Below are 23,648 nucleotides of genomic sequence, written 5' to 3'. Positions count from 1 at the left end.
AGGCCTGTAATTTAAATTCTTCGTGGGTAAGTTAAAGTATGGTATACGATAGGCTTCGATGTTACAACAACAACATCGCACAGAGTCAACAGTTGCAGTTTGACACTCGTATCGCAAAAGGCTTTTTGGAAGACATACCAGATACGTATAATTCGATAAACAAACATTTCCTTAAAATTTCAAACACATCACTGCAAATCACAGCGGGTTGCATCAGTTTCCACTTTCCTATTTCGTTTCCATTGACATACATATACAGGTAACATCTTACAGATTTTGCAAAACCCCGAATTTACGGTCAACTCAAGAAGGCTGAAGCTTTGTTAACGGTTGTTATGATTTTGCGTCTCGAAGTAGAGGAAGTCCTGCAACAGAAATAATGCCAGCGCTTAAACGAAGGCCATAGTAAATTTCGGGTTTTGCTATGTACGTACAATTAAGAACAACGCTCCCAATAGAGTGGCTTTTGTCTGCACATCCAAATCCATGGGAAACTGTATGCCGAAGTTGTCGGCGTCGGTATAGGCTTCCTTAAGAATTCCCGTCCACTGCTTAGATATCTTGCCGACAACCTTTGTTCCATCGGCACTGAGTACCTACATTAGGTAAAAAAAACATTAGAATGATAAAAATTAAATAATAAATTAGAGGTGCACATTAGGTGCACCTTACTGTAGCTGAAAACACTTAAATGCATACAGCAAATTACATTAAATAATATTAACTGTTCTTGTTAAAATACATTAAGCAAATAACTAAAATACATTTGAAGTGATTAATCCTAAACATGTTAGTTTTACTATTCGTTTATTTGCAAACAATCACGTAACGTCGCAAAGGCAAAATTAATTACCGGAAACTCGACATCGTTACAGCAAGAAATTTTGCAGATTGGCCCAGTCAGTCGCAGTACCGTCTGCCGGTTAGCATTTTCAATGCGGAATTTCGGTACAAGGAATGACCATTCTTCCACAATATAACCGATCGGCGTTCCTGGAGGCGACATAACTTCCAGTTCCTAAAACATAAAAATAAAGGTTTACATACAGTGTTAAAATATTCGTATGATTGACAGTGATGCAGAATATGCTTACTTGAAGGCAACAAGGCCAACAACATCCGGTACACTTCAGCGGCCGGAAGAGGTGCATCACCTCATTCTTGGCATTATCGAAAATTCGCATATCGAACGGCCGAATCGGACCACAGTAATTACGTGTACAACAGTCATTGTCTTCCGCTGCGTAATACACTTGTTGACCCATACTGTTCAGGATGTCGTATTTATTGTTGGTTTCCCATCCAGTCAATACTAATCAAAAACCAATACTGTATGTAATCAATTGAAATTTTACTGTATTTCGTTACTGTTGTATTTACATATTAAAATACCAGGCCGCATATGAAACACGTACTTGACAACTTTACAATAGGCTTCCATTCAAAACTCTCTGCTTTCTGTTAAATGTACAGTAGGAAAAAATGTATACGTAAAAAACAAACACTTAAAGAAATACGTAAACGTTTCGTCTAAATACATAACACTTTAAAATACGCAGATTTTCAGTTAAAGTATGTACGTAACCTTTTTTTACACTATCTGTAGACTTATACAACAAAATCTATAACTTCTGTTGAAACGCGTAAAGAATACATAAACGTTCAGTCTAAATACCGTGTAATAGGTTAGAGTCGTAATCTTTCAGGTAGTATGATAAACCGCACAGTACAACAGCCTTACACTCAAAAAGCTCCACTTTCTGTTTAACCAACAGCTGATCCACCATCGTCAAGTATTCCAATCCCGGCGGGCATCCGACGGGGATTTGCGCCGGGGCCTGCATAATCTGCTGCTGTGGCGCTGCGTGCGGCAATCCGGGTCCGCCCATATGGTTACTGTACATGGGCTGCATGGGAATGCCCATGTTGGGCTGCTCCATTATGGGCTGCTGAAAATGGGCGGGATACGGCGCAGGTGCTCCCGCTGGATAAGGAGCGGGTGCTCCCGCCGGATACGGCGCTGGCCCTCCGGAAGGGTAGGGCGGTGGCTGCACCGGCACCGTCGGCTGCGTTGTGGCTACCGGTGCCGGTTCATCCGGTTGGATGGTCTTACGTTGCTTCTTGTCATGATCGGAGTCGGAATCGGAGGAGTGTGAAGATTTGGATCCCGGCATTTCTGTGTGTTATTTGTAACACAGCGAAAAATTAGGTTTAAAACAGATACTTCGTTCCACCGAACCAAATGACTATAACTACAGTGAGGGAAACGCTTATCAGGTTTGACGGCCAAATCATGTGTGAAAACAATGCACGATTGTCGACTGACTAACTTAATGCTGTAATTCAAAGTGCTCGATAAGATGTCCTAACCTTTCACCAAATAAACAAACAGACCAGTTGTTGTATGTCTTATCACAGCGGACCTTTACAAATAAGTAGTTTCCGTGGTCGATTAGATAACCGTGTGAAGACTGGATTCATTGTACCGGTTTTCAAATAGTGCTGATGTACATATAGAAGTATACAGTATATTTGCAAGTACCTTGAATTTGCAAGCATCACTTTTTGTTTATTCGTTGGAAAAGGCAAGCGTCGCCTTTGCAGTGATCGGTGGCAGTGACGTAGCTGTAGTACAGTCACTACAGTGGCAGAACTCGTAGCTGCCCTTCGGTTTGTTCTGATCAATTCGCAAAATCTTAAACGAAATTTTATTTATTTTTGTGGCGATCGCTTTTTATACTGTTGTACATACGTCCGCAGGCGGTCATCAATATGCGCTTTAAAAAAACTTTTTTTTCTATCGTGTTAAATCAAACTGCAAATTGCCGCCACTTTCTGTGTTAATTGTTTGACAGCTATCGGTTGTAAAATCGCTTGTGTATAAAACAAAACGAAAAATTATCAAGGAACAAGACAACGAAAATAAAAAATGCGTAACCCAACTTGACAGGTACAAGAAACACCATTAAAAAGGCACCAACCAGTACTCTAAAACTGATAATCCAATTACGACAACGACGAAATTTTAAACTAACGCTAAATTCAAAGATGTACAAATACAAAAAAATCTCTCATTCAACACATAAAAACTTTACCGAGGATTATTCCGCATACAGCATAATTATATAAACGTCAGATTTGAGTGAACCGCTTTTAGAAAAAATTCTCCTCTCCTCCACAAAACAAAGGTCAGCACTGAATGGTACAAGAGCACTTGCGCACTACTTCGTAGTGTTTATAATAAGTCTTCTTGGCCAGTGGACAGATCATCTTGATCCGTCGCTGCTTCATCTTGTTGGCGCGACAACATGTCGAGACGGGATTCGCCGCACCGCTGGGATAACATGTCCCGCTGCATTCCGAAATCTTCACCGGCTTCCGTGACCGGCACCCGTTAGCGTCTTGAAGGTATTCCCTTCGTGAGCGTTTCTCGCAAGTTGGTTCTAAAGAGTAAAGAAAGCATCGTTACACATGCTTCGTTAAGATCACAGTAAAAATGTGAGGAAAAGTGTAGAGCAACGGCATATCGCCTATGAAATCCTGTTTCGTTACCGAAATGCGTACATGCTGGTACATTAAAATCTACCTACATAAATCGAAGAATAAAATAAAAATTTTTTTCTATACCTTGTTCGCAGTGTGCAGCTCCATACCCAATAGGACACTGGCATTCGTAGTTGACCATGTCCAGGGCGTTGCATTTTCCTCCATGAAGACACCGTTTCGGATCTTTAGTGCAGACATGATCTTCATTTTTGGCGAACGTCAAACAACCGGAAGTTACTTTGTGCTGCTGCATGGTCTGACTGATGTCCATTTGCTCGTTGTTAATACGAATATCGCTAATGCAACCTAGCCAAATACAATAAATAATATTAAAAAACTGCCTTGTTAATTAACATATGGTCTTGCAAATATCTTCGCAAAGTACTCACGAGTGCGCGCTTTTATTGATGCGCCAGAAATTATCACCGTATGCATGTTTTACAGCAATCAATAATCGCAATCAATCGTAGTGTTAAGGCTGAGTTGCGTAGGCGCCCTTGCGTTAAAAGTATGCCACTGAGCCCACTGACTATTATACAATTCGCGGTTAAAAATAAAAAAATTTACCTTTCAGGCTAGATGCGTTGCGGAAATGCCACTGCTTAATTGCTTCCTTTTTAACATTCTGTTCCAATCCCCCGAAAAATATCCTCCCATCACTCGGCAAGTAATCTCTTGGTCCCTCATTGATCACGTAACGACTCCGATTGGAGTCAATCTTCATCGTCAAATTTTTACCCTTAATCAAAAACTCCAACCGATGGAATTCCCCATCATCCAGCAGTTCATAGGAAAAGATGGTCGACACCGGATAATTGCCCACATCAAAACTGACCTTCAACCGTCCTCTGAACAGCTCCATGGATAAATGCGCCGTCGATACATGAACATCTTTGACGCTCTGTCCATAGTAGAACACTACACCAAACTGCTCGGTCGTGGCTAAGGTAAAGGTCAGATTGACTTCGGCTTTGACTGGGAACTTCTTGAGTTGAACATAGGAATCGGGTTCGGTAAAGGTCACACCGACCCATTGTTCACAGTACTTGCCGGTGAAGCCAGGATAGCATTTACACATGTATTCGTCCAACTGCATGCCGGGCGGTTGGTAGCAGATGCCGTTCTTGCAGTCGCTGGCTTCGCAGGGCGATGTTGCGGCGGGATACATTAGCATGTTCACCATCGGAGCCATTTCGCAGTAACGCCCTTGGAAACCTTCGGGGCACTTACAAGTGTAATTGCTGATACCATCAACGCACGTCCCCATATTTTGACACAGATGAACCTGCAAAAAACTCACTGGTTACACAAACTGCAGAATTCATCCATTATCAGTCTGCAGCAGAAAAACATTAAAAAACCAAATCATTACATAATTTTACTTATTCAAAAACTAATGAAATACAGTGAAATGTATTATCTCCCATATTTGTCCTATTACAGCCAGGTATTTGTTTTCACAAAACGCTAAAAACACAACTGTTATCGTAAACTGAAATATGAAATATGACAGGTAAAATACTTCGCAATCGTCGATATTTTCTGTACAGTTCCGACCACGGAATCCAGGTGGGCAAGCACAGGCGTAATCGGTAAAGCGATCAATACAGGTGGCTCCATTTTTACACGGGTTTAATGCCGGAGAGCAGTAGTCGATCTTTTTATCGCAGTATGTTCCCGTATAACCTTTAGGACACGAACACGTGTACGCTTGTATCTGATCGACACAGGTGGCGTTGTTCTGGCATAAATTTCCGACGCAGTCATCGATATTCGTTTCGCAACGGTCTCCTTCGTATCCCAGCGGACAAACACAACTGAAAATTAGGAAAATGTATTGATATTACGGTTGATCCCAAATGGTGACCTTTTTCTAACCTGAAGCGACCGTGGTCAATAACCTTACAGGATCCACCATTCTCACAAGGATTTCCGTAGCACGAGTCAATCTCGTATTCGCAGTTCTTCCCGTGATATCCCGGCTGACAGCGGCATTCGTAATCCAGTACATTGCGCTTCGCACAAGCGGCTCCATTTTTACACGGATATGTGTAACATGTGTCACATTTAACCAATACACGTTCAGGAGGACGCTCTAAAATGTGGAAAATTATTTACCCTGCTGTTTAATTGTTGCTTGAGAATATAACTTATTGTTACCATTGCAAATAAACCGATCGGAAGATGCACTAAGCACCAGTTTATCTCGCAGTTCGGTGGGCGTGGCGCATGTCGCAATGCCGGGCTCGATATAGCTTTTCTTAAACAGCTCCGACAACCACTTCAGCTCACAATCGCAATGGAACGGATTACTTCCAAGGGCTCTGCAAAATTTTATGCAGCCATTAAGTATCGTCATCTAGAAACCAAGAGGTTCGCCGCAAGACCTACATGTGTGACATTGCAACTAGGTCATCAAAGGTTCCTTCCGGTATCGTCGAAAGATCATTCCCGTGCAGCGACAGTAAGCGGAGCGCTGTTAAACCGCGGAAGCTGTGTCGTGGAATACACTGCAGTTTGTTGTAGCTCATGATTAATGTCGCTAATTTGGTCAGATTGGCGAAGGCGTAATCGGGGATAAAAGGAACCAGGTTGTTGGACAAGTCCAACCGCACCAATTCGGTTAGCTGGTTAATTTCCACGGGAATTTCCTCGATTTCATTGACATCCAGATATCTGAAAGGGGCACCAGTTTAGAATCTTCATGCCATGTCGCACATACAGAACACGTGTAATAAAGTAACCCACTAAAATTTCCAACAGCGTTCATGTAAGCGTTATTGTAGAGTAACGGTTTATGGTCAAGGCTGGCTATCCATTCAAAATGAACTACGATTTCAATATTTAACGTTGATTTAGAACTTTATCGCAAAATTTTTTCTCAAACGGTACGAGCTTTGAAGTTTCGTATCGACGTTTTTTTGACTAATTGTTATAAGCTTCGCCCTAATTTAAGCAAATAACCCGCCATTCTTCAAGTATCGCTAAAATTTTTTTAAATCAAATGTAGGTGTTTAAGACCTACCTATATTTTATTCAAGAAGTATGCGTATACAATATGTCTATAATCTAGTTTTGGACAAATTTGACCATACTCCATGTTTTTCTGTTTGGCTGCGTTTTCAGCCAATCACACGAAGACGAGGCACTCACAGTTCTGTAGTTCGCAACGGGATTCCCTTCGGCACCGCCTTCAGCTTCTGCCGCGAACACCGCACCACAGTTCCCGTACACGTACACTTATCCGGACACGGAGTGGGCCGTTCACCGTGCACACCGGCCGCACAGATCAGATCTTCCGCCGCACAGCGCAGCTCTTTCCCCACCAGATCCTGGATGGGCGTGTCCTTGACGTTCAGCGGTGAGGCACAGCGCGGCCGCCCGGTTAGTTGGAATGCCGCATCTTTGCGCTTCTGGTGCAGCCATTCCGGGAACCAACTGAGATGACAGTTGCAGTGTAATGGGTTGTTTAATAGGTTCCTACAACCAGAATGACATTGAGCATGTGGCTGTTGCAGTGGAGAGGTTGTGATAAACGACCCACAGGCTGTGCAACTGGGGCAGCATGTCGAATGTGCCGCTGCTGATGCAGGCGATCTGGTTGTCATAGAACGACAGACTGCGCAGATTGTCCAACTGGCCGCTGAACATGGACGCGTTCAGATGACGCAGGTCGTTGCTGGCCAAGTTTCTGGTGACAAAAAAAACGGGACGCGGTGAACGAAACTTATTTAAGGAAATGCGATGATAATGATGATTACTGTTTTTTAAAATCGATTACGTGCGTCAAGTATTTGAACGAACTGCCGCCCGCCTGCCATTCTAATTTTAGATTTGCAGAAGTAGGTAAACTGGTGGGCTGTAGATTATAGATTGTTGTAGGGCAGTGGCGGTTGTATGATGACCACGACTCCATTAGCACAACAAAAATTTAAGTACAGTAGTTACCTCAGCAATAGGTTTATCGAAATTTAATAATTCTTTTACTTTTTACTGAAAGATATCCCTTCATATTTACCATGTACAAAAATACAGCTTACAGATCAACGAGTGACGTTGCTCCTTCGAACGCGTTCTCGGCAATTGACGAAACCATATTATTGGACAAATCACTGCAAAAATATTGAAAAATCCTTTGAAAAATTGTGAATACATAAATCACGCTTGAATCTTACATTCGGAAGAGCTGCGGCACCCCTTTAAAAATTCCCAGTCGTTCCAACTTGCTGATGCGATTGTCGTTCAGCAGTCTGTTCCCGAAAAAAAAGAGAGTTAATTGTATTCTCCGAATACTGAAAACTATTGTAGCGGTATGTTCGGCATTACAGCTGTGTTGTAAATTTCGGCAGTCGTCGCGGAATATATTCCAGCTTGCGTGCGGAGCAGTTGACCAGTGTTCCTTGACAGAAGCACTCTTCCGGACATAGTGAACGCTGCGCTGGATCCGCATCCAGGATACAGGTTCCAGATGCCAAGGCTTCCGTTTTGCTGTATTCACCATCTTTGCACTTGAACTTCTCGGCAGAGACACGGTCAATACGTTGCCGGTCCAGGCGCATGGGGCCGCCCTCACAGCGGGGGACGGTCTGGTCCAGCAGCGGATTGGCCGACAAGAATTCCTTGAGCCAACGTAGGTTGCAGTCGCATACAAATGGATTCCGAACCAAATGTCTGCAGTTTACGAACACCGTGATTTCATATACAGTAACTAGTAACTACCTAATTTATATGTAGGTACTATAGGCACCTACGCAAAGTGTAAGACTGAGTTCTAGTCCGAAAACGTAGAACATTGGCTCGCAGGTGGTCATCGAGTTCGTTCAAGCTGCGTTATTAACACTATCCGAAACATTTTATGTAGAAGTATTTCAAAACTTTTGATTTTATTGGTTTAATTTTTACTTCATTGCCTCATTTATCTAGAAATAAACACTTAGTACCCAAGACCAGTTAATGCTGATCGGGTATTTTTTGCGATTAAAATTTTTCAAACACAAAAAAGTAAAAAAGGCCACACCATACTCGTATCTACCGACTTACAGCGTCTGCAGATTGCGAAGAGGAGCAAACGTTCCATTGGAGAAGGATGCCAGTTTGTTGTCGTATAATGACCTGCGCACATAAATGTTAATAAACTGCACCAGCCGTTTTTATTAAGTACTAACTTTTCGAATACATACAATAAATTTAAGTTGTTCAAATCCGAAAATGTATCCACACGGAGGCAAGTAATTTTGTTGGAATTTAGTAACCTGCAGCAAGTAATCGCGGTTATTCTGTTTTTGAATCCGGTACGTACGTTGTGCGCAGCGTTACATACAGGAGTTGCAAGGATTTGAGTCCACGGAAGACACCCGGTATTAGTTCTGTAATTTGATTTCCGGCCAATATCCTACAACAGAGTTGAAGAAATCATGAATGAAGGACTTAAACAGTTTGTGAACTTGATGCGATTTACGTAACATCGAACGCTCTGATTACCGTGCACTGAAGCAATTATTTATTAAAACATTCTTCAAAATTTTTCTATGTCTCTACGGCAGCGCTCATTATACATTAAAATGAACACAAATAAAAAGCGAATCAGTGACATTAGAATTACGGTAATACGGCAATTCGTAAAGCCATCTAAAGCAAAAGAATTTATTTTATATCGAAATACATTTTAAGAATGCTCGGGCACGAAGATACCGACAGCCTGCATTAATTCCAACACAAACCGGCACATCAACGCGCTCGACCTTGACCGGCATATTGGCTGGATGCATAATGCAGTTCGGACTTACAGTGAAGTGAGCGAAACAAGACCATTAAAGGCATCCGGTGCGACGTCCGTAATACCGTTATTACTGATATTTCTGCAACATAGAGAATCGTGTATACAGATATTAATTCGACAGACCACATAGTGGGACAGCATTCAGCACTGCAGTTGTTGCCTTTTATTACATTATCTTCAAATATTTGAAGGAGGCAAACGCCAGACTGGGGATGGTGGTGATATTGTTGTCTTCCAGATGCCTGTCAAAATTCAATAGACAAAACGCCGGTTTAAACATTTATCTATATAGATTTGTAAAAGCAGGGCGTTGCGGGATTTCCTCCATTCAACTGGAATATTCTGGCCCAATTTTTTATGCAAACTAACCCGCTTTTATAGAGGAAAATTTCAGAACTATAAGGCCGTAATTTGAGTAGAGTTGTCTACTTTCATAATTACATTTATCGACAAAAAATCAATAAAACTGTAGCTTAAATAACGCGCATGACTTTTGCAGTTATCGTGACAACCTTCAATAGGCTATTACAATACAAGAGAAATAACGAAAACATTCAATTTCACATTTACACTTTTAAGAATGTAATATTCATTTGATTATGCAGATCATATTCCAGTTAAAATCAGTTGACCATAATAGTGACAAATAAAAACCAAAAATTTATTTCACTGCGAGACTAAAAATTTAAATTCGGCCGATTATTATTTTTCTTCAACAATTGTTATATAATTTATTTGAACTCACAATTCGGTGACATCGTGCGGGATATCAGTGGGTATCTTCTTCAATCCTCTCTCCCGACAATCGACCAGTCCCTCATCCGTACACCAACAGCTATCCGGACAATTGGGCTTGACATCGTTACACACCACATCCGCTGACCTTTGCGGGAGGGCATAGTAGGCCATGCCGTGGTTGGTGGTGAAACCGTGCATATTGGCGCACTTGAGATCACGCGCTTCCAGTTCGGCGATATTCCGATTGCGCAGCTCCCGCGGCGCGAAACATTTGGTGAACAGAGCCAGTCGAGGGTTCCGGCGCAACCATAACGCCAGCCATTGCAAATTGCAATCACATGTCAAGCGATTTTCTGAGATTCGTCTAAATAAATCACGAAGACATTGCAGGTTTTCTTAAAGCACGAATGTTACTGGCATTCTTACAAAATCCTTAAATTTCTCATATCGGTGAAAATGTCCTTGGCCAGTGTCGTAAGGTTGTTGTAGTTCAGCGTTCTAATAAAATAAGCACAAAATAAAGCATTCAGTAATTTTTAATCAGAAAAAAACAAAAACTTTACAAAATCTGCAGCTCTTTCAGCTTTCGAACAGCTTCCCCGTCGAGGCATCGTATACGGTTGTTATCCAACTGTAGATTCCGCAGTCTGGGGGCCCCTTCAAATGCTGATCGTGTTATATACTGCAGCCGATTGTCGCTCAAATCTCTGAAAGAGTATAAATAAATATTATTCCATTTTAGCTCACGCAAAAGAACATCACCAAAAAATTTTTAATACATTTTAGCACTATCTGGTTTATGAGTTTTACTGCATGTGGAACAAAACAATTATATACTACGCGATTTATGTAATGTTATTATTAGATTGTGCCAGCCGGTTTTAAACTCAAATTTCTTGCAATGTATCGCTCTTCGTAATATTTTTGCACTATATTTTCACGGAATTTGCACTTCGGGAAAAATTCTATTCGGAAAGCGACGTATTTCAAACTGACAAATAAAGGTCAATGTTCGACAGCTTTATTTGTTATTATAAGCGCTGGTACCAATCTGCGTTTAAGTACACACCGGGCATGCTTTCTCCTATACGAATAGTGTACATGTAGACTATAATAATCACAGTTTGGTTATTTTTACACGAGTCAACGAATGTGAATCGCGGTTTCTTTCTTCACCCGCACTGTTTACGAAGCGCTATTATTGTGGTCACCGAGTTCTTCCGACCATTTCCGCCCGGGCTCCTGTCTTTCATCACAAAAGACCAAATCTTTATTCAGCCAAGCCCAACCCTGTGGTTATCGCTAAGTGTGTTGTTTCGCTGCAGTGCGGAAGTTGAAAAAATCCTTTCCAGCGGAATTAAGTGTAGAGATGGAGGGAGAAAAAGCCGAGCGACGATTTACAGTAGTAGCTGCATGGTAGTTACAAAAACCGGCTGCTGGTTATATGTGGTATTTTCTCGCCGATGACTTAATAATAGGCAGTGTTTAGTATCAAAAGCGTGGAAAGCCATCCATCTGTCAGATTATGCTCCATCCTTGTCCGTCAATTAAACTCTCAAATATGTCGACTGATAAATAGCTACCTGCCGAGAATATCAAGCCGGCTACGCAACATACACCGCCGCAACTGACCGCTAAAACCAGAAATAATGGTTTGTTTGGTTATACTCCAACGGCTAACCTTCAGCGCTGTCGTCGAATATTTTCCAGCCATTTTTCTTTGCTGAACAATTTTTCAACAGCCACATACGACCATTTATTATATTTTGGCATACGTCACTGCCCGAAAAAAATTACTGTTTAGATGAAACCTTTAAGTGCACATTATTTATTAAAATTAGCTATTCACAAAGTTCAATAAACATGTCACTTATTTCAAAAGAAAAAATGTGACCAGATATCTAAAAAAATACGAGCATTTACTATTAGGTTTAAGAGAAAGCGCAGGGTGTCAGCTATTTGTTGTGAGAAATACAACATCAATTAGGCGTCTTAATTTGTGAATAAAATTAGAATTAATTATTCCATAACCTATAGGGATTCAGATCAAAGACAGAAAACATTGTTGATCGCACAAAATTTTGGTATAAATCGAAAGAAAAAACATATAAGCGCCTAACAGGATAAGGGTTAAGTGTTCTTTACTTGACCTTTATGGTGCAGTACCACTTGGTCGAATTGCCGCTTTATCGTTATGATGAATATAACGGGAGCGTTATTTTTGCCGATTCCGGCGCTGTGTGCCACACCGCACCACACGGCAACCTTGTGTTAGTCCAACGCCGGTCAAGTGCGGTCTGAAGATGCTGCTCAACAGCGCCGGGTTAGCGCTATTTATGCATGTATAAATATGTATAATATGCGCTGTTGAATGGCAATCAAACTATTTTTCCGCTCGGACCACCGCTGGACGTACTGTATCGATATAAAAACGGAAGCATTTATCATTGTTATTACGCCTATTCACAAGGGCGCAACAATAAAATGCTCTCCAGTGTTTTTGTGTGCGGAGCCCCGTGAGATGCACTGCTGACCCATTAAAGTGCCATACAACAGCGCACCGAACTGATAAAATGCCCAACACAATTATACTCTATGCACTGAAACTGCTTGAATAAATAACCATGGATGGACGGTATTCGGATATACCCAACCATATGCAATATCAGTATAGATGTATTAGTACGACTACCAAACTTTAGTTTATTTGAATTAAATGGAATGAAATAAAACAATTTTTTTCATTCAAGTTTTTTTTATTTATCTTTACTTCTTGAGCATTTTACATATTATTTGTAGGCTGTTGAAAAAATAAATTTGATTAATTTTTAATACATATTTCTAGAGCGAAAAGCTGTTATAAAAGTTAGATAACTGAGCAATAATTATGCTCATTATGGATTTAGTTTTGTCAAGGGGAAAGAATGTTCCACTGTAATGTCCGCATAAACACTTTCTCTCAAAATATAGTTTTCACCGCCGATAAACCTGTTCTACTGGCTGCAGAGATCTCCGCCAGGCTGGAAATGGATACAAAAGATCCTGTGCATAAGATGTATCGATTAATAACTGTAGAAGATGTAAGCCGGTATAGTCCCTGCACGAATTTCCTATCCCGTTCCTCTATATATACAGCGATTCAGTGTGCGGCCCATTCACCATCCGCAGGGCCCCATTGTCCAGTCACATGTTGCCAATATTTCTTATTCATGCAGCCCGTGGGAAGAGTCAACAATTGACCGGCCGCATACAACTGACCAGTCAACACCGGCGCGCACATACCTGACACCTTTTTAAAAACTTGACCATTTTTATTGCGCTTTTTCTATATAAGCGAATATTCTATCCGTATATGCCGGCAGATAGCGCTAGCTGTGCCGAACGGTTACAGAAATGTATTTGCACACTTACAATCGATTGAGCTGACCCAGACTGCTCAATAGGAGATCGGGCAGTGTCCGTAAATTGTTCCTGTTCAAGCGCCTGCAAGCCAAAAAGACAATTTACTCTAATTGCGTTCTCTATTCCAGTAAAATTTACAAATTCAACCGGCCAACGTTTCCCCCTACTTGTGAGGGAATCAAGATGCCGGTTTAAGCAATTTATCCCCTCTCTATGCGATCTTAATCACACCACAAAAGAAAGACCTAATCGGTTTCAAGCAACTTCAGCCGTTAGGCGAAACAGTTTAAATATTTTCCGACTTTTCCGTAATCATTAACAAATAATTCTAAATATTCTACTTCGCTGTTTCTTTGCGTTTCTGTGAAATAAAATTTCCACGAAAACACCGGTGTGTATTTTGTAAATGCAGTGGCACTGGCTTCGCAGTTTGTGCGTGTAAATTTTTATAAAGTCGAAACAATAATTTTTAAATGTGGCTTATCTGGATGGTGCTTCATCGCGTTTTGATTTTACTGTAACTCAGCTTTTATTTATGGAAATGGCTATAGGCACCCCCTTTCACCCCCGTTATCTATAGGCACCCCCTTTCGCACCCCCGCAGACTATAGGCACCCCTTTTCGATTAATCAATCTCTGCACCCCGTTGCGTGCGAAAGCTATAGGCACCCTTATTTTATCCGTTAATGCTATTTTTAAGGTCGAATTTCTTGACCTTAGAATACAGAAAGTCGTTGCACTACCGGCTCCAGAATTTTTTCTCTTGTAATATGAACTGCATTGTAATAATAACGGTGCAATTTCTGTCAAAATTTGTAATAATAAAGCAGCAAAAACTGCTCTGTAGTGATAATGTCTGACAGTCTGTAATAAGTAGCCCATCCGAAGATAATCACGATCTGACAGTGACCTGGTCTATCCAACCGCTATCCAAGAAAAGTAGGAAACCACTTTCAGGACAGTTATTCGGCTTTTTCCACATTCGAATCTGCCTTCAAGGCTTCTAAACATTCATAGTCAGACGATCTGAAAGCGGCCCATTGTCGGATGGAGTTTTTAGTACACCTTTTTATGTGATGCCTTCAAATCGTCAAAAAATCTATGTCAACCAAAAAACTTTCAAAAAAATCAGTCAGTGCTTTGGTAAAAAAATAAAAATGGGTACCTATAGTCCGCGGAAAAGACGGGGTGTGAGAATTATCTAACAAAAAGGGGTGCCTATAGTAAAACAGGGTGCAAAAGGGGGTGCCTTTAGCAAACGGGGGTGAAAGGGGTGCCTATAGTCTCACCCTTTATTTATTACTCGCAACGCTGGAGAAATAATTTTTATTACAAGGAATTAAGTGCTACGATTTCCACTTAATCAGTTTTAATTTATTGCTGCGTTTTCAAATATCCTACAAAGCACAAATAATTTCTAGATAATCAATCTCATTGGTAATATATTATTACTGCTAATAAAGCGTTGATGGTGTACAATGTACACTGTACATATGGGCGACAAATAGGAGGGTGTGCCCTTCGTTATTCTATCCACAACAGAACGATTAAAGCCCCGAACATAAAAAAGACTAAGCGCTGGCGCAGCTAAAAGGAAAACGTGATGATCCCTTCCAGCCGGCTAGCTACAATAATTGCCGCTCTAATCGCCGGCCACCTGCTGTTTAGCTGTATGGAGAGGCTTGCAAATCCTTTCGTGACAGACAATGAAATATGCCGGCATTATCTGCCATAGCGCCAAAGGTAAAAACAAACCCCACCACGCTGCCGCGCGCGTGTGTCCCACATATTCCCTCCACCCGACTTCCTGTTTATTTTGTTACCCGCTGCAGACGGCTTTGTCCCGTGTTTATTAATGAAAAATGAGGAAAAATTAGCGGATCAATAGGAACCGCTTTCCATCTAGTGGATTGAATTTAAACCGTACAATAAAAGATCAAAATAACCGTTTATTCGATTAGGGATATATTGATTTTTTCCTCCCTGAAAAGCGAAGCCGGCATTATTCAGGAAATATATGGAGAGTTATTTTTTTGTACCGGCATCTGCACTTTAGCGGAATAATCTCTTTATTTTTGCCGGCGCTCCTTGTGGATGTAATTTAAGTGAGCGAAATGACAAGTCGGAAATATGAATCGATTCATTGCAGCCGGTTATACATACACCGAGTAATAGTCGATGTGCCGAGCTGGCTTTTGATATTTTATTGAATAGATCTATGTGATTTCTCATAGTTTGGATCGTTTATGATTGATCAAAAAGTTTTCGACAAAATCCATAAGATTTTGTATCGGTCCCGCTTCACCGCCGGATATATGAGCCATAACGGAAAATATGAGTGCACACGAGCAGTAGGCTGAATACCACCGACTAATTCAATTAACTGTGGCAAATTCTGACCGCAAAAAGCTAATCGTAAAAAATTTGCTCGATATCCTTCACCCCAAAATCGATAAAATGCAGTCAAACGAAGTGATTTACTGCAAACGCAACGGATAATCTATAAAAAATTTTACAAAAGCTCAATTTTTCAAAATTAAATGTAAGAATATTTATAATTCTGCGCAAGAAACTTTAGCACCCGGTATGTACTTGTACTTTAAATTTTCAACACGATGTCCCAGTTTTTAGCCTAATTATGTTTTGTAATATTTGTTGTTTTCAGCTGCACTGTCCATTTAGCGACATCCCTTAAACTGCGCAGATCGATCGAAGATTTCCCACGATTCCGAAGAAATCATGGTTTGCAGCTTAAATCGCCCATCACATCTTCCCTCTCGACAAGTGAAGCACTGTCCGTCCGTTTCCCGGTTGCCACAGGAAACGTGATCCAATTCAAATTGGATGGTGAATTCATTTAATGGAATAAATATATGTGTATAATGTTTGTGGTCACTATCCATTCTCAAGTGATTTACTCCACATCCACCAGCTATTAAGGCTACAGACAACGTACAAATACGTAGAAGAAACGAACCAGTGCGCATATAATTTTAATTGCATAGTGTACAGACTGACCCCTCCGATTGCCTTGACATAGTGCAGATATCCCAGCTGCACTGAATGATCATATTTAAATTTCCCCCAGAAAATTATGTATGAAAACATGCACTTAAATTGCATACAAATACGCTGCACTGCATCTGTTTTATGTAGTTATGATTTTGTAGATGATGATCGTCTTCTGCAGAGTTCAAGTGGCAAGTTTATACGTCCTGACGATTTACCATGGCCATCTGTATCATAAATATTGTGATAATGTCTCCCGGGAGAATGTTACATAAAGTATCGGCTATCCGCGAAATAAATCAAAGGATACACACTGGAATAATATAATAATTAATTCTCTTTAAATGTTTTATTAGCAAGATATTTTTATAAAAGCTTATTCTGTGAAAATTTGTTAACAACTGAATAATTCCGTCCCATTATGAGCGTAATCTGTAAATGAAAATGAAAAGATTGATTTTAAATGCTTTATGTTTCTATATAAAAATCCATACAATATATAGTCACTATTTTATAAAATTAATACCGCATCTGGATAATAAAATTTGCTACATCACAAAATAATTCGAAATCCAAGGAATGTTTTATTTCATCGAAATTTTGCCAGTTACAGGAAATCGTTGTGCATGCCGCCGACGTATCAGTGTAAGTGCCGCGGTAATGTCATTATGCGGTCAGTAGCATTGCATTACCTCGTGCAAATTGTCAAATATTTTCGTCCGCCTATATTCATAACACTACTCAATACTCCACACTGTATTATGGATACGTATATGTATTGCGACATAACCATCTGGCCGATGGCGTGCTTAGACTGCTTGTAATGCAGTTAGCGGAACAAACGGCTCATGGTCGGCAACCGCGGGAAGGATGAGGGGGAAATTATGTATGCGCTGGGAGTTATGCATGCAATGCATACGGCAACATTCCCATCAAGCTTTGTTCACGGCATCAAAAATGCCCATACATAATGGCCAGTACTGGCCTCCTTCAAAAGGATACTGTACTCGCCAGTGTGCATATCATTACTTATTATTATTATCACTTACAGGCGCTCCAAGGACCGCAGATCATCGAAGGCTCCCTTTTCCACGCTGTGAATTTGATTCTCTTGAAGTTGCCTGTTGAAATGCATTTCATTATTGCATTTTCAAATCTCATTATTTCCGGCTACAGCATATGCATGCTCTATCAAAAGTCCCTACGTTTTGGAAGGAGAGCGTCGTGTTAGCAGTTTACAAATGATTTTAGAATTTTAATTTCATCTTGTCTGCTCACAAAATTTTGAGATTTTTCAGTCCGCGGAATTCGTCCTTTCCGACAAAGGTCAAATTGTTTCCTTGCAGATCTCTGGAAAACAAATGGGTTTCATGAATACTGAACATTAAACACAACGGAAACGTAAACGGCGTTTTCAAACACAAATACTTCTATATTTACTTAATCTACCTTTTAGCACAAAACGAATTAGCTTTCGGCTTTGAATATTAACAAAACAATGCTTTTTCAAATTTATAATTTAAACACAACGGGTTAATTTATGATTTTTTTATTAGAATTCTTCCCGGGCTTTGTTCTAGCATAGAGCGACGCATGCGCATTACGCAAATACCGGCCTTTCACTCAGATGACCAACAAAGGAATACAAATTTTCCTTTACAAATTTTATAAATATTTTTAGGTACATATTTATGATGTGGTGCTCCATGCAAGAGAATTTTATTATCTCACGGCGGAACACAATTTCGGGCTAAATTCACGGCATATACACAAACTTCTAATTACAAAATATTGAGCAAGCTGTGGAATTATCCATCAGCACTGCATGCATCCTTGCGCTGCGTGTATTTACCACATTTACCGCATTTATTGCCTAAAGTTCAAATCTGCAATTATACGGCGCATCCATAAAAACTAATAATGCATACATTGCATAGTACTTATTTTTTTGTTACGTAAAAGTAGTCGCATCAGCAGCATTAATACACCGTGAGTGGCCAACGTTATCGTAATTTTTATTTATCGCTGTTGCCATATTATTTCTCACAAATGTGCTATTGCCGGTACATTTATGACCACCACAACTACCGCCAAAATTCGCGGTTAAAAAATCTTAAATTTTTTTTGTCGCGGCGCAATAAATTCGCTGCACTGACGTCACGCACCGTATTCCTACCACGATGATAAACATTGTGCTAATTTTTTTCACATTGCAGTGCAACATCTTCCCACTCCGCAGCGCACACAACTTCGTGATGTAGGCACACCAATAAAAAACATTTTCAAATAAATAAACAAGCCGTAAATCTGGCGTGCGCGTGTGTGTTTGTTATGTGCGCCGGCGTTGGGGCAGTTCAAACAGAAGAGCGTAGTGTGTGACTGTGTCGCTGTGTGAGAATGTGTAAAGTGGACCTTTACGATGCGCAACCTCAATCAACTCAACCCATTAAGTATCGGGCTACTGACATGTAAGAAAACATAAAGTGTGTGCGAAAAAACACTGCCAAATGTGGAGTACACATTTTGGACTGTATATGGCAGGCCGGAGCGGATCTTGAGAAAAAAAGCGCGCCATGGCAGTTTGACGATGGATGTGCCGCGAGTGCCGGTACGAAACAAGTACCGGGGCGCCGATTTGCGATATGCAGTCAGTGCACATTTCCTGCGCGCCAATCTATCCGGCTCCTTCCTCCCACAGGAACCCGCAATTAATGAGCAATATCCTACGCCCTGGCCAACGAGCTTTCTAGTACCGAATTAATGGCGGCTTATGTAGGACATGCTCGTAATTCCCTTTTGACCATTTTACGAGCCGCTTTCCCTGCAACCCGGCTCCGACATCCATAAACAAATCATCAAACACAATTACGAATCTGATCACAAAATAACTCTAGAAAGCACTCACAAGTATACGTTTTTAAAATTTGTTAATCCAGTATTTCAAAAGCGAGAAAATGTATTTATAAATCAGCCCATTAAATCTTTAAATTTTTTAACAACGGAAATATAAAATTATAATAATCAATGTTGTAAACATGGTAAAATTATTTGCTTGTTTGTTTTGGACCGAAGAGCCATGGCTGCGATAAGACTGGTCATCTCCCAGGCAATGCAAATAAATTACCATTTAATTTCCTGAAATTACATGGCGTAATGTATTTGCCCAGATAGCTGCACTTGGGCATCGCTCATATTTATTTGCTAATAAACTGTTCCGGTTGGAAAAGTGCATAAAGTGCAGAGCGATAAGATTAGCCAGGTAACTGTATATTATACACCAATGTCGTGGAAACAGTTCTGATGAATGAAGTGGCTGTGAAGAATTTTAAGAAGTGTAACGAACCGCTGCGCACGTACTGCGTGGGCCATTATTAATGGAGCTGATTATGTTGTACGGACGCAGCTTGGAATTTGTTAGAGCGCGTCAATGCAAACAATGCCAACACTTCAAGCACATCAATTATACCTCGGAGAAATCGTCAATAATTAATTGCTAAGTGGACACAACTGTGGCCGGCCTACGAAATAATGACATAAATGGCCAGTACGCTACATACACATCAACTCGTATATATGCGCGCCCAGGCCACGCAATACATTTTTATTATATTTTGGTATGCCTACTTAAACCCATACACCGTTTATTCTTCGCAGCTGGTCAGCTTACACATGGCTTTTGTCACGCCATTGCAAAACAAAGACCAGCATTCTTTCGCTGTTGTGTCTGCGGTTTTAATCACGGCCATAATAGCTTAATTATGCTAATAGTGTCAGATGCAAGCTTTTAACCTGAATTGTACACCTACACAATTTTAATATAAATTACGGCTTTTTGTGATTAGTTGAATTCACAGCATCTGCTAATATATAAAAATATATTTTATAATTTTCTGCTAAATGAAAGAACTAGAAAATTTAAAAGTCTGTAAAACAAGTGGCTATTTTATTAACAAAATTGCCGATTAAGGGAAGCGTGCGTTTAAGCTGGCGTTTAGTTCCTGCTGTGGTTCTTAAAATACGACAATGTATATTTTATAATTTCATCAATATGATCTTTTTAGAAAGCTATCTGGGCAGAAGTGGAACTAATTTGGCCCGATGCTACGGGCGGATAGTGTCATTGAGGAAACGTCTGGGATCACCTGAAATAACCTCTCCACTATGCGCCTGCATTAGCGTAATCGCATCATGAATGTGCCGGGCACACACGTCCACGCCGAGGCGACTGTTTCTATTGCTGATCTGATCTGACGCCACAGATTTCGTTGATTTTATCGCGTGTGCGCCGCCAGACTGTCCTGAACTGGCCGCCGCATCGTACACACACACACAGTCGCGCACGCATTCCCCCGTTTCCCTTATCAACGCCCATGACAAGTTAATCGCTAATTTCATCCCTTAATCATTGCTGCTCATAAAAGGACCATTTATGTACAAGAGTTATAATCCGAAAATTTGCTTAAACAATTTTTCAACTATTTTAATAATTTATACGTATATATAACCAATATAAGCAAAATGCATATAAATGCAACATAGGCGAGCTGGGCAGAAAAAAACTAAAAAAAATTGTCTCAAATTCATAGTTAAGCAAAAATCTCTGGAACACAATAAAACCGGTAACGAAATAATAGAGAGTGAGAAATTATATAATAAATACTTAAACTTTATTTGGGAAAGTTGGTGCTTACAATTTTTCAACTTGCACCGGAAACGGACTGGGTATCCGTTTCAGTCGACGTTTACTGCAATCAATACTGGTCAGTTGGTCATTACAGGCGCATTCCCGCGGACAAATGATCGATAATCCGAAATTACTGCGGCTCCAGTAGTTCGGTGTGGTCACAATATTGTCCCGGACGGAGCCATCGAATAATCCCGGCGATATGCCATAAATATATCGATTTAAAGTACAGATAATGAAGAGAACAACGGGCAGCAGGGCCCGGCCTCTTCCGCGGCGCATTATTGACCAACAGAGATAGGTTGATGGTTTTCACACCAGAAAAAACCTCCCCAACACTCCATGATCGATTGGACTGTAGTCTGTATAATTGTATATACACGCCGCTGTCAGTGTGTTTAACCACAATTTCTCACGCTTGAATTCATAGATGAACACTGTGGTTTGTTGCTATTTTTTGAGTGTGACACTACTCTCTCGAGCGCTCACGGCAACCGAAAACAGGAGAGCTACTCAAATTCGGGGATTATGGCAGCTCTGAATGGCGGTTGCTCAATCACGGCCGATAATCCACTGGTCAATGCCGGGAGTTTTTATACAAAGAACAACGAACGCCGATATCCCATATAGTTTCCCTCGATAATCCACATTCAACTGACAGAGTATGCGGATTAAAAACTATTCCGATGTTCACCGACAACTCTGGATACGGAATCCGCAAACTGAATAAAATCGGCTGAATGCACTGCCAAAATGTGTGGTCAGTTGTATTTCAACACAGACGTGTGTACTAACGATGCTGATCGGTTATCATTTGGACAAAATTAACAATACAGATGGGAATGCAGTCGGAGTTGAAAGGAGAATACATCGACTGCACAGGAACAAAAACCGGTACAAACACATCATTTTGGTGCGCCAGCTGAGCCGGCACCGAGACGTAACGCTATTACGTTACGCCTTTACGATTTTGCCCGCCAATCCGGCCGGCGGAGGCGCTCGTGCGCGGATAATTGCACTATGCGCACTGCGGTTGGACAGCAGCGCCGCAGAAGGCGGAGCGTACCCCACTATGGATGCACTGCTGACCGGAACTATTGTAAACACGAGTTTTACAAATTATTGGTCAGTTATTCGTGCTTACATTATACATACGTAATAATTTATATCTTTTATATACTGTATTTGTTGAGCGAAGCTCGCCTTGTACATATTGAGAAATAAAGTACTGTAGCCGTACAAATCAGATCTGGAATGTTACAGTAATAATGATGAGCATTTCATTGGTGCTAGTTGATGCGGAAACATCTGAATTTGTACTTGTACGAATCTTCACTTTTATCGTAGAAAAACATTGGAGAAGGGCAAGGGCAAGGGCAAGAGCAAGAATGATTTTAGATCAGTTAGACATTTCCCAAACCAGTCTAGAAATCCACGATAAAAGTGAAGATTCGTACAAGTACAACTTCAGATGTTTCCGCATCAACTAGCACCAATGAAATGCTCATCATTATTACTGTAACATTCCAGATCTGATTTGTACGGCTACAGTACCATGAAAAATTTATAATATTATCTTGTAAGATCAGTTTCAGACTACTGAATTGTTTTGAGAAATAAAACAATCTGCGGGAAGCTAAGCTTATAAATCCTGTAGTTTGCCGCATATTAAAATATTTTGTACAGAGGTACGTACCACTACCAAGCTATCAGGGCTCAGTTCTGGAGCTATTGCTAGAATAATGTCGGTGTTATTAAGGGAAGTGGCCCGGTACATGGTACCAAATTCATGTATGCAATCTTTCCTTTCGCACTCAAACCGTTTTTCTCTAGTTTTATGACATTCTGTAGTCAAATGATTTGTATACACAGGCTGAAAACCGTTTGCGCGCAACATCCGGTTCGGGAGTTATGGCTGAAAATTCCCAATAGTTTAAATGCTTTCAGGTGTACCAAAGTCTCATTATGGACCGATCTCCTTCAAATTTTGCATGTAAATGCATGGCCATGAAGATCGTTTTTACACCGATCCAGACTTCCACAATTTTTTTCAAATTTTAAAATGAATTTTAAAATTTTTGAAATTCATTTTAAAATTTGAAAACATGCTAGAACAGTGGATCGGTGTAAAAGGTTCTTCGTGGTTATGTGACATGCAAAATCTGAAAGAGATCGGTCCATAATGAGACTTGGCACACCTGAATGCATTAAACTTTGGTAACAGCCATAACCGAATCATGTTGCTCGCCTTCGGCCAATCGATTGACACAGACATCATAAAACAAGAGAAAAAAGGGTTTAGGAGTAAACAAAAGAATTCGTGCATAATTGGTACCATGCTCAATAACTGTCATCTGCAAGGTAAAGAGTGGAATACATTTAGCAAACATTTTCTGATATATAACTGGCCATGAACGTACGCGCACGATTTTAATTTAAACTAATGCAGCTGAAGGCTTACTAGTAAGCAAACCAGCAAACCAGTGCATG

General features: G+C 40.6%; 2 protein-coding genes across 2 annotated transcripts; both read right to left on the bottom strand.

Moving 5' to 3' along the window:
- Positions 1-4: 4 nt before the first annotated feature.
- LOC129594740 (phospholipid scramblase 2-like) lies at positions 5-2,260 on the bottom strand. The gene is made up of 5 exons (XM_055491526.1): positions 1,742-2,260; positions 1,095-1,312; positions 854-1,018; positions 435-596; positions 5-365 (listed from the first exon to the last, which is right to left on the bottom strand). Exons 1-5 carry the CDS (start codon positions 2,172-2,174, stop codon positions 324-326), a joined length of 1,020 nt encoding a protein of 339 aa, XP_055347501.1. The 5' UTR covers positions 2,175-2,260; the 3' UTR covers positions 5-323.
- A 515-nt stretch (positions 2,261-2,775) lies between these two features.
- LOC129594748 (protein slit-like) lies at positions 2,776-22,076 on the bottom strand. Its single transcript, XM_055491535.1, has 24 exons — positions 21,166-22,076; positions 17,753-17,824; positions 17,524-17,595; positions 13,475-13,546; positions 10,627-10,770; positions 10,490-10,561; positions 10,071-10,427; positions 9,496-9,567; positions 9,333-9,404; positions 8,867-8,938; positions 8,727-8,798; positions 8,587-8,658; positions 7,873-8,217; positions 7,722-7,796; positions 7,587-7,658; positions 7,091-7,237; positions 6,700-7,026; positions 5,938-6,222; positions 5,707-5,870; positions 5,425-5,641; positions 5,069-5,363; positions 4,114-4,831; positions 3,628-3,852; positions 2,776-3,443 (listed from the first exon to the last, which is right to left on the bottom strand). Exons 1-24 carry the CDS (start codon positions 21,438-21,440, stop codon positions 3,190-3,192), a joined length of 4,548 nt encoding a protein of 1,515 aa, XP_055347510.1. The 5' UTR covers positions 21,441-22,076; the 3' UTR covers positions 2,776-3,189.
- Positions 22,077-23,648: the final 1,572 nt, after the last annotated feature.

Source organism: Paramacrobiotus metropolitanus, unplaced genomic scaffold (assembly GCF_019649055.1).
Source record: "Paramacrobiotus metropolitanus isolate TYO unplaced genomic scaffold, Prichtersi_v1.0 Parri_scaffold0000071, whole genome shotgun sequence".
Taxonomy (NCBI): domain Eukaryota; kingdom Metazoa; phylum Tardigrada; class Eutardigrada; order Parachela; family Macrobiotidae; genus Paramacrobiotus; species Paramacrobiotus metropolitanus.
Note: the sequence above shows the minus strand (reverse complement) of the source record. Positions and strands in the feature narration are given on the sequence as shown.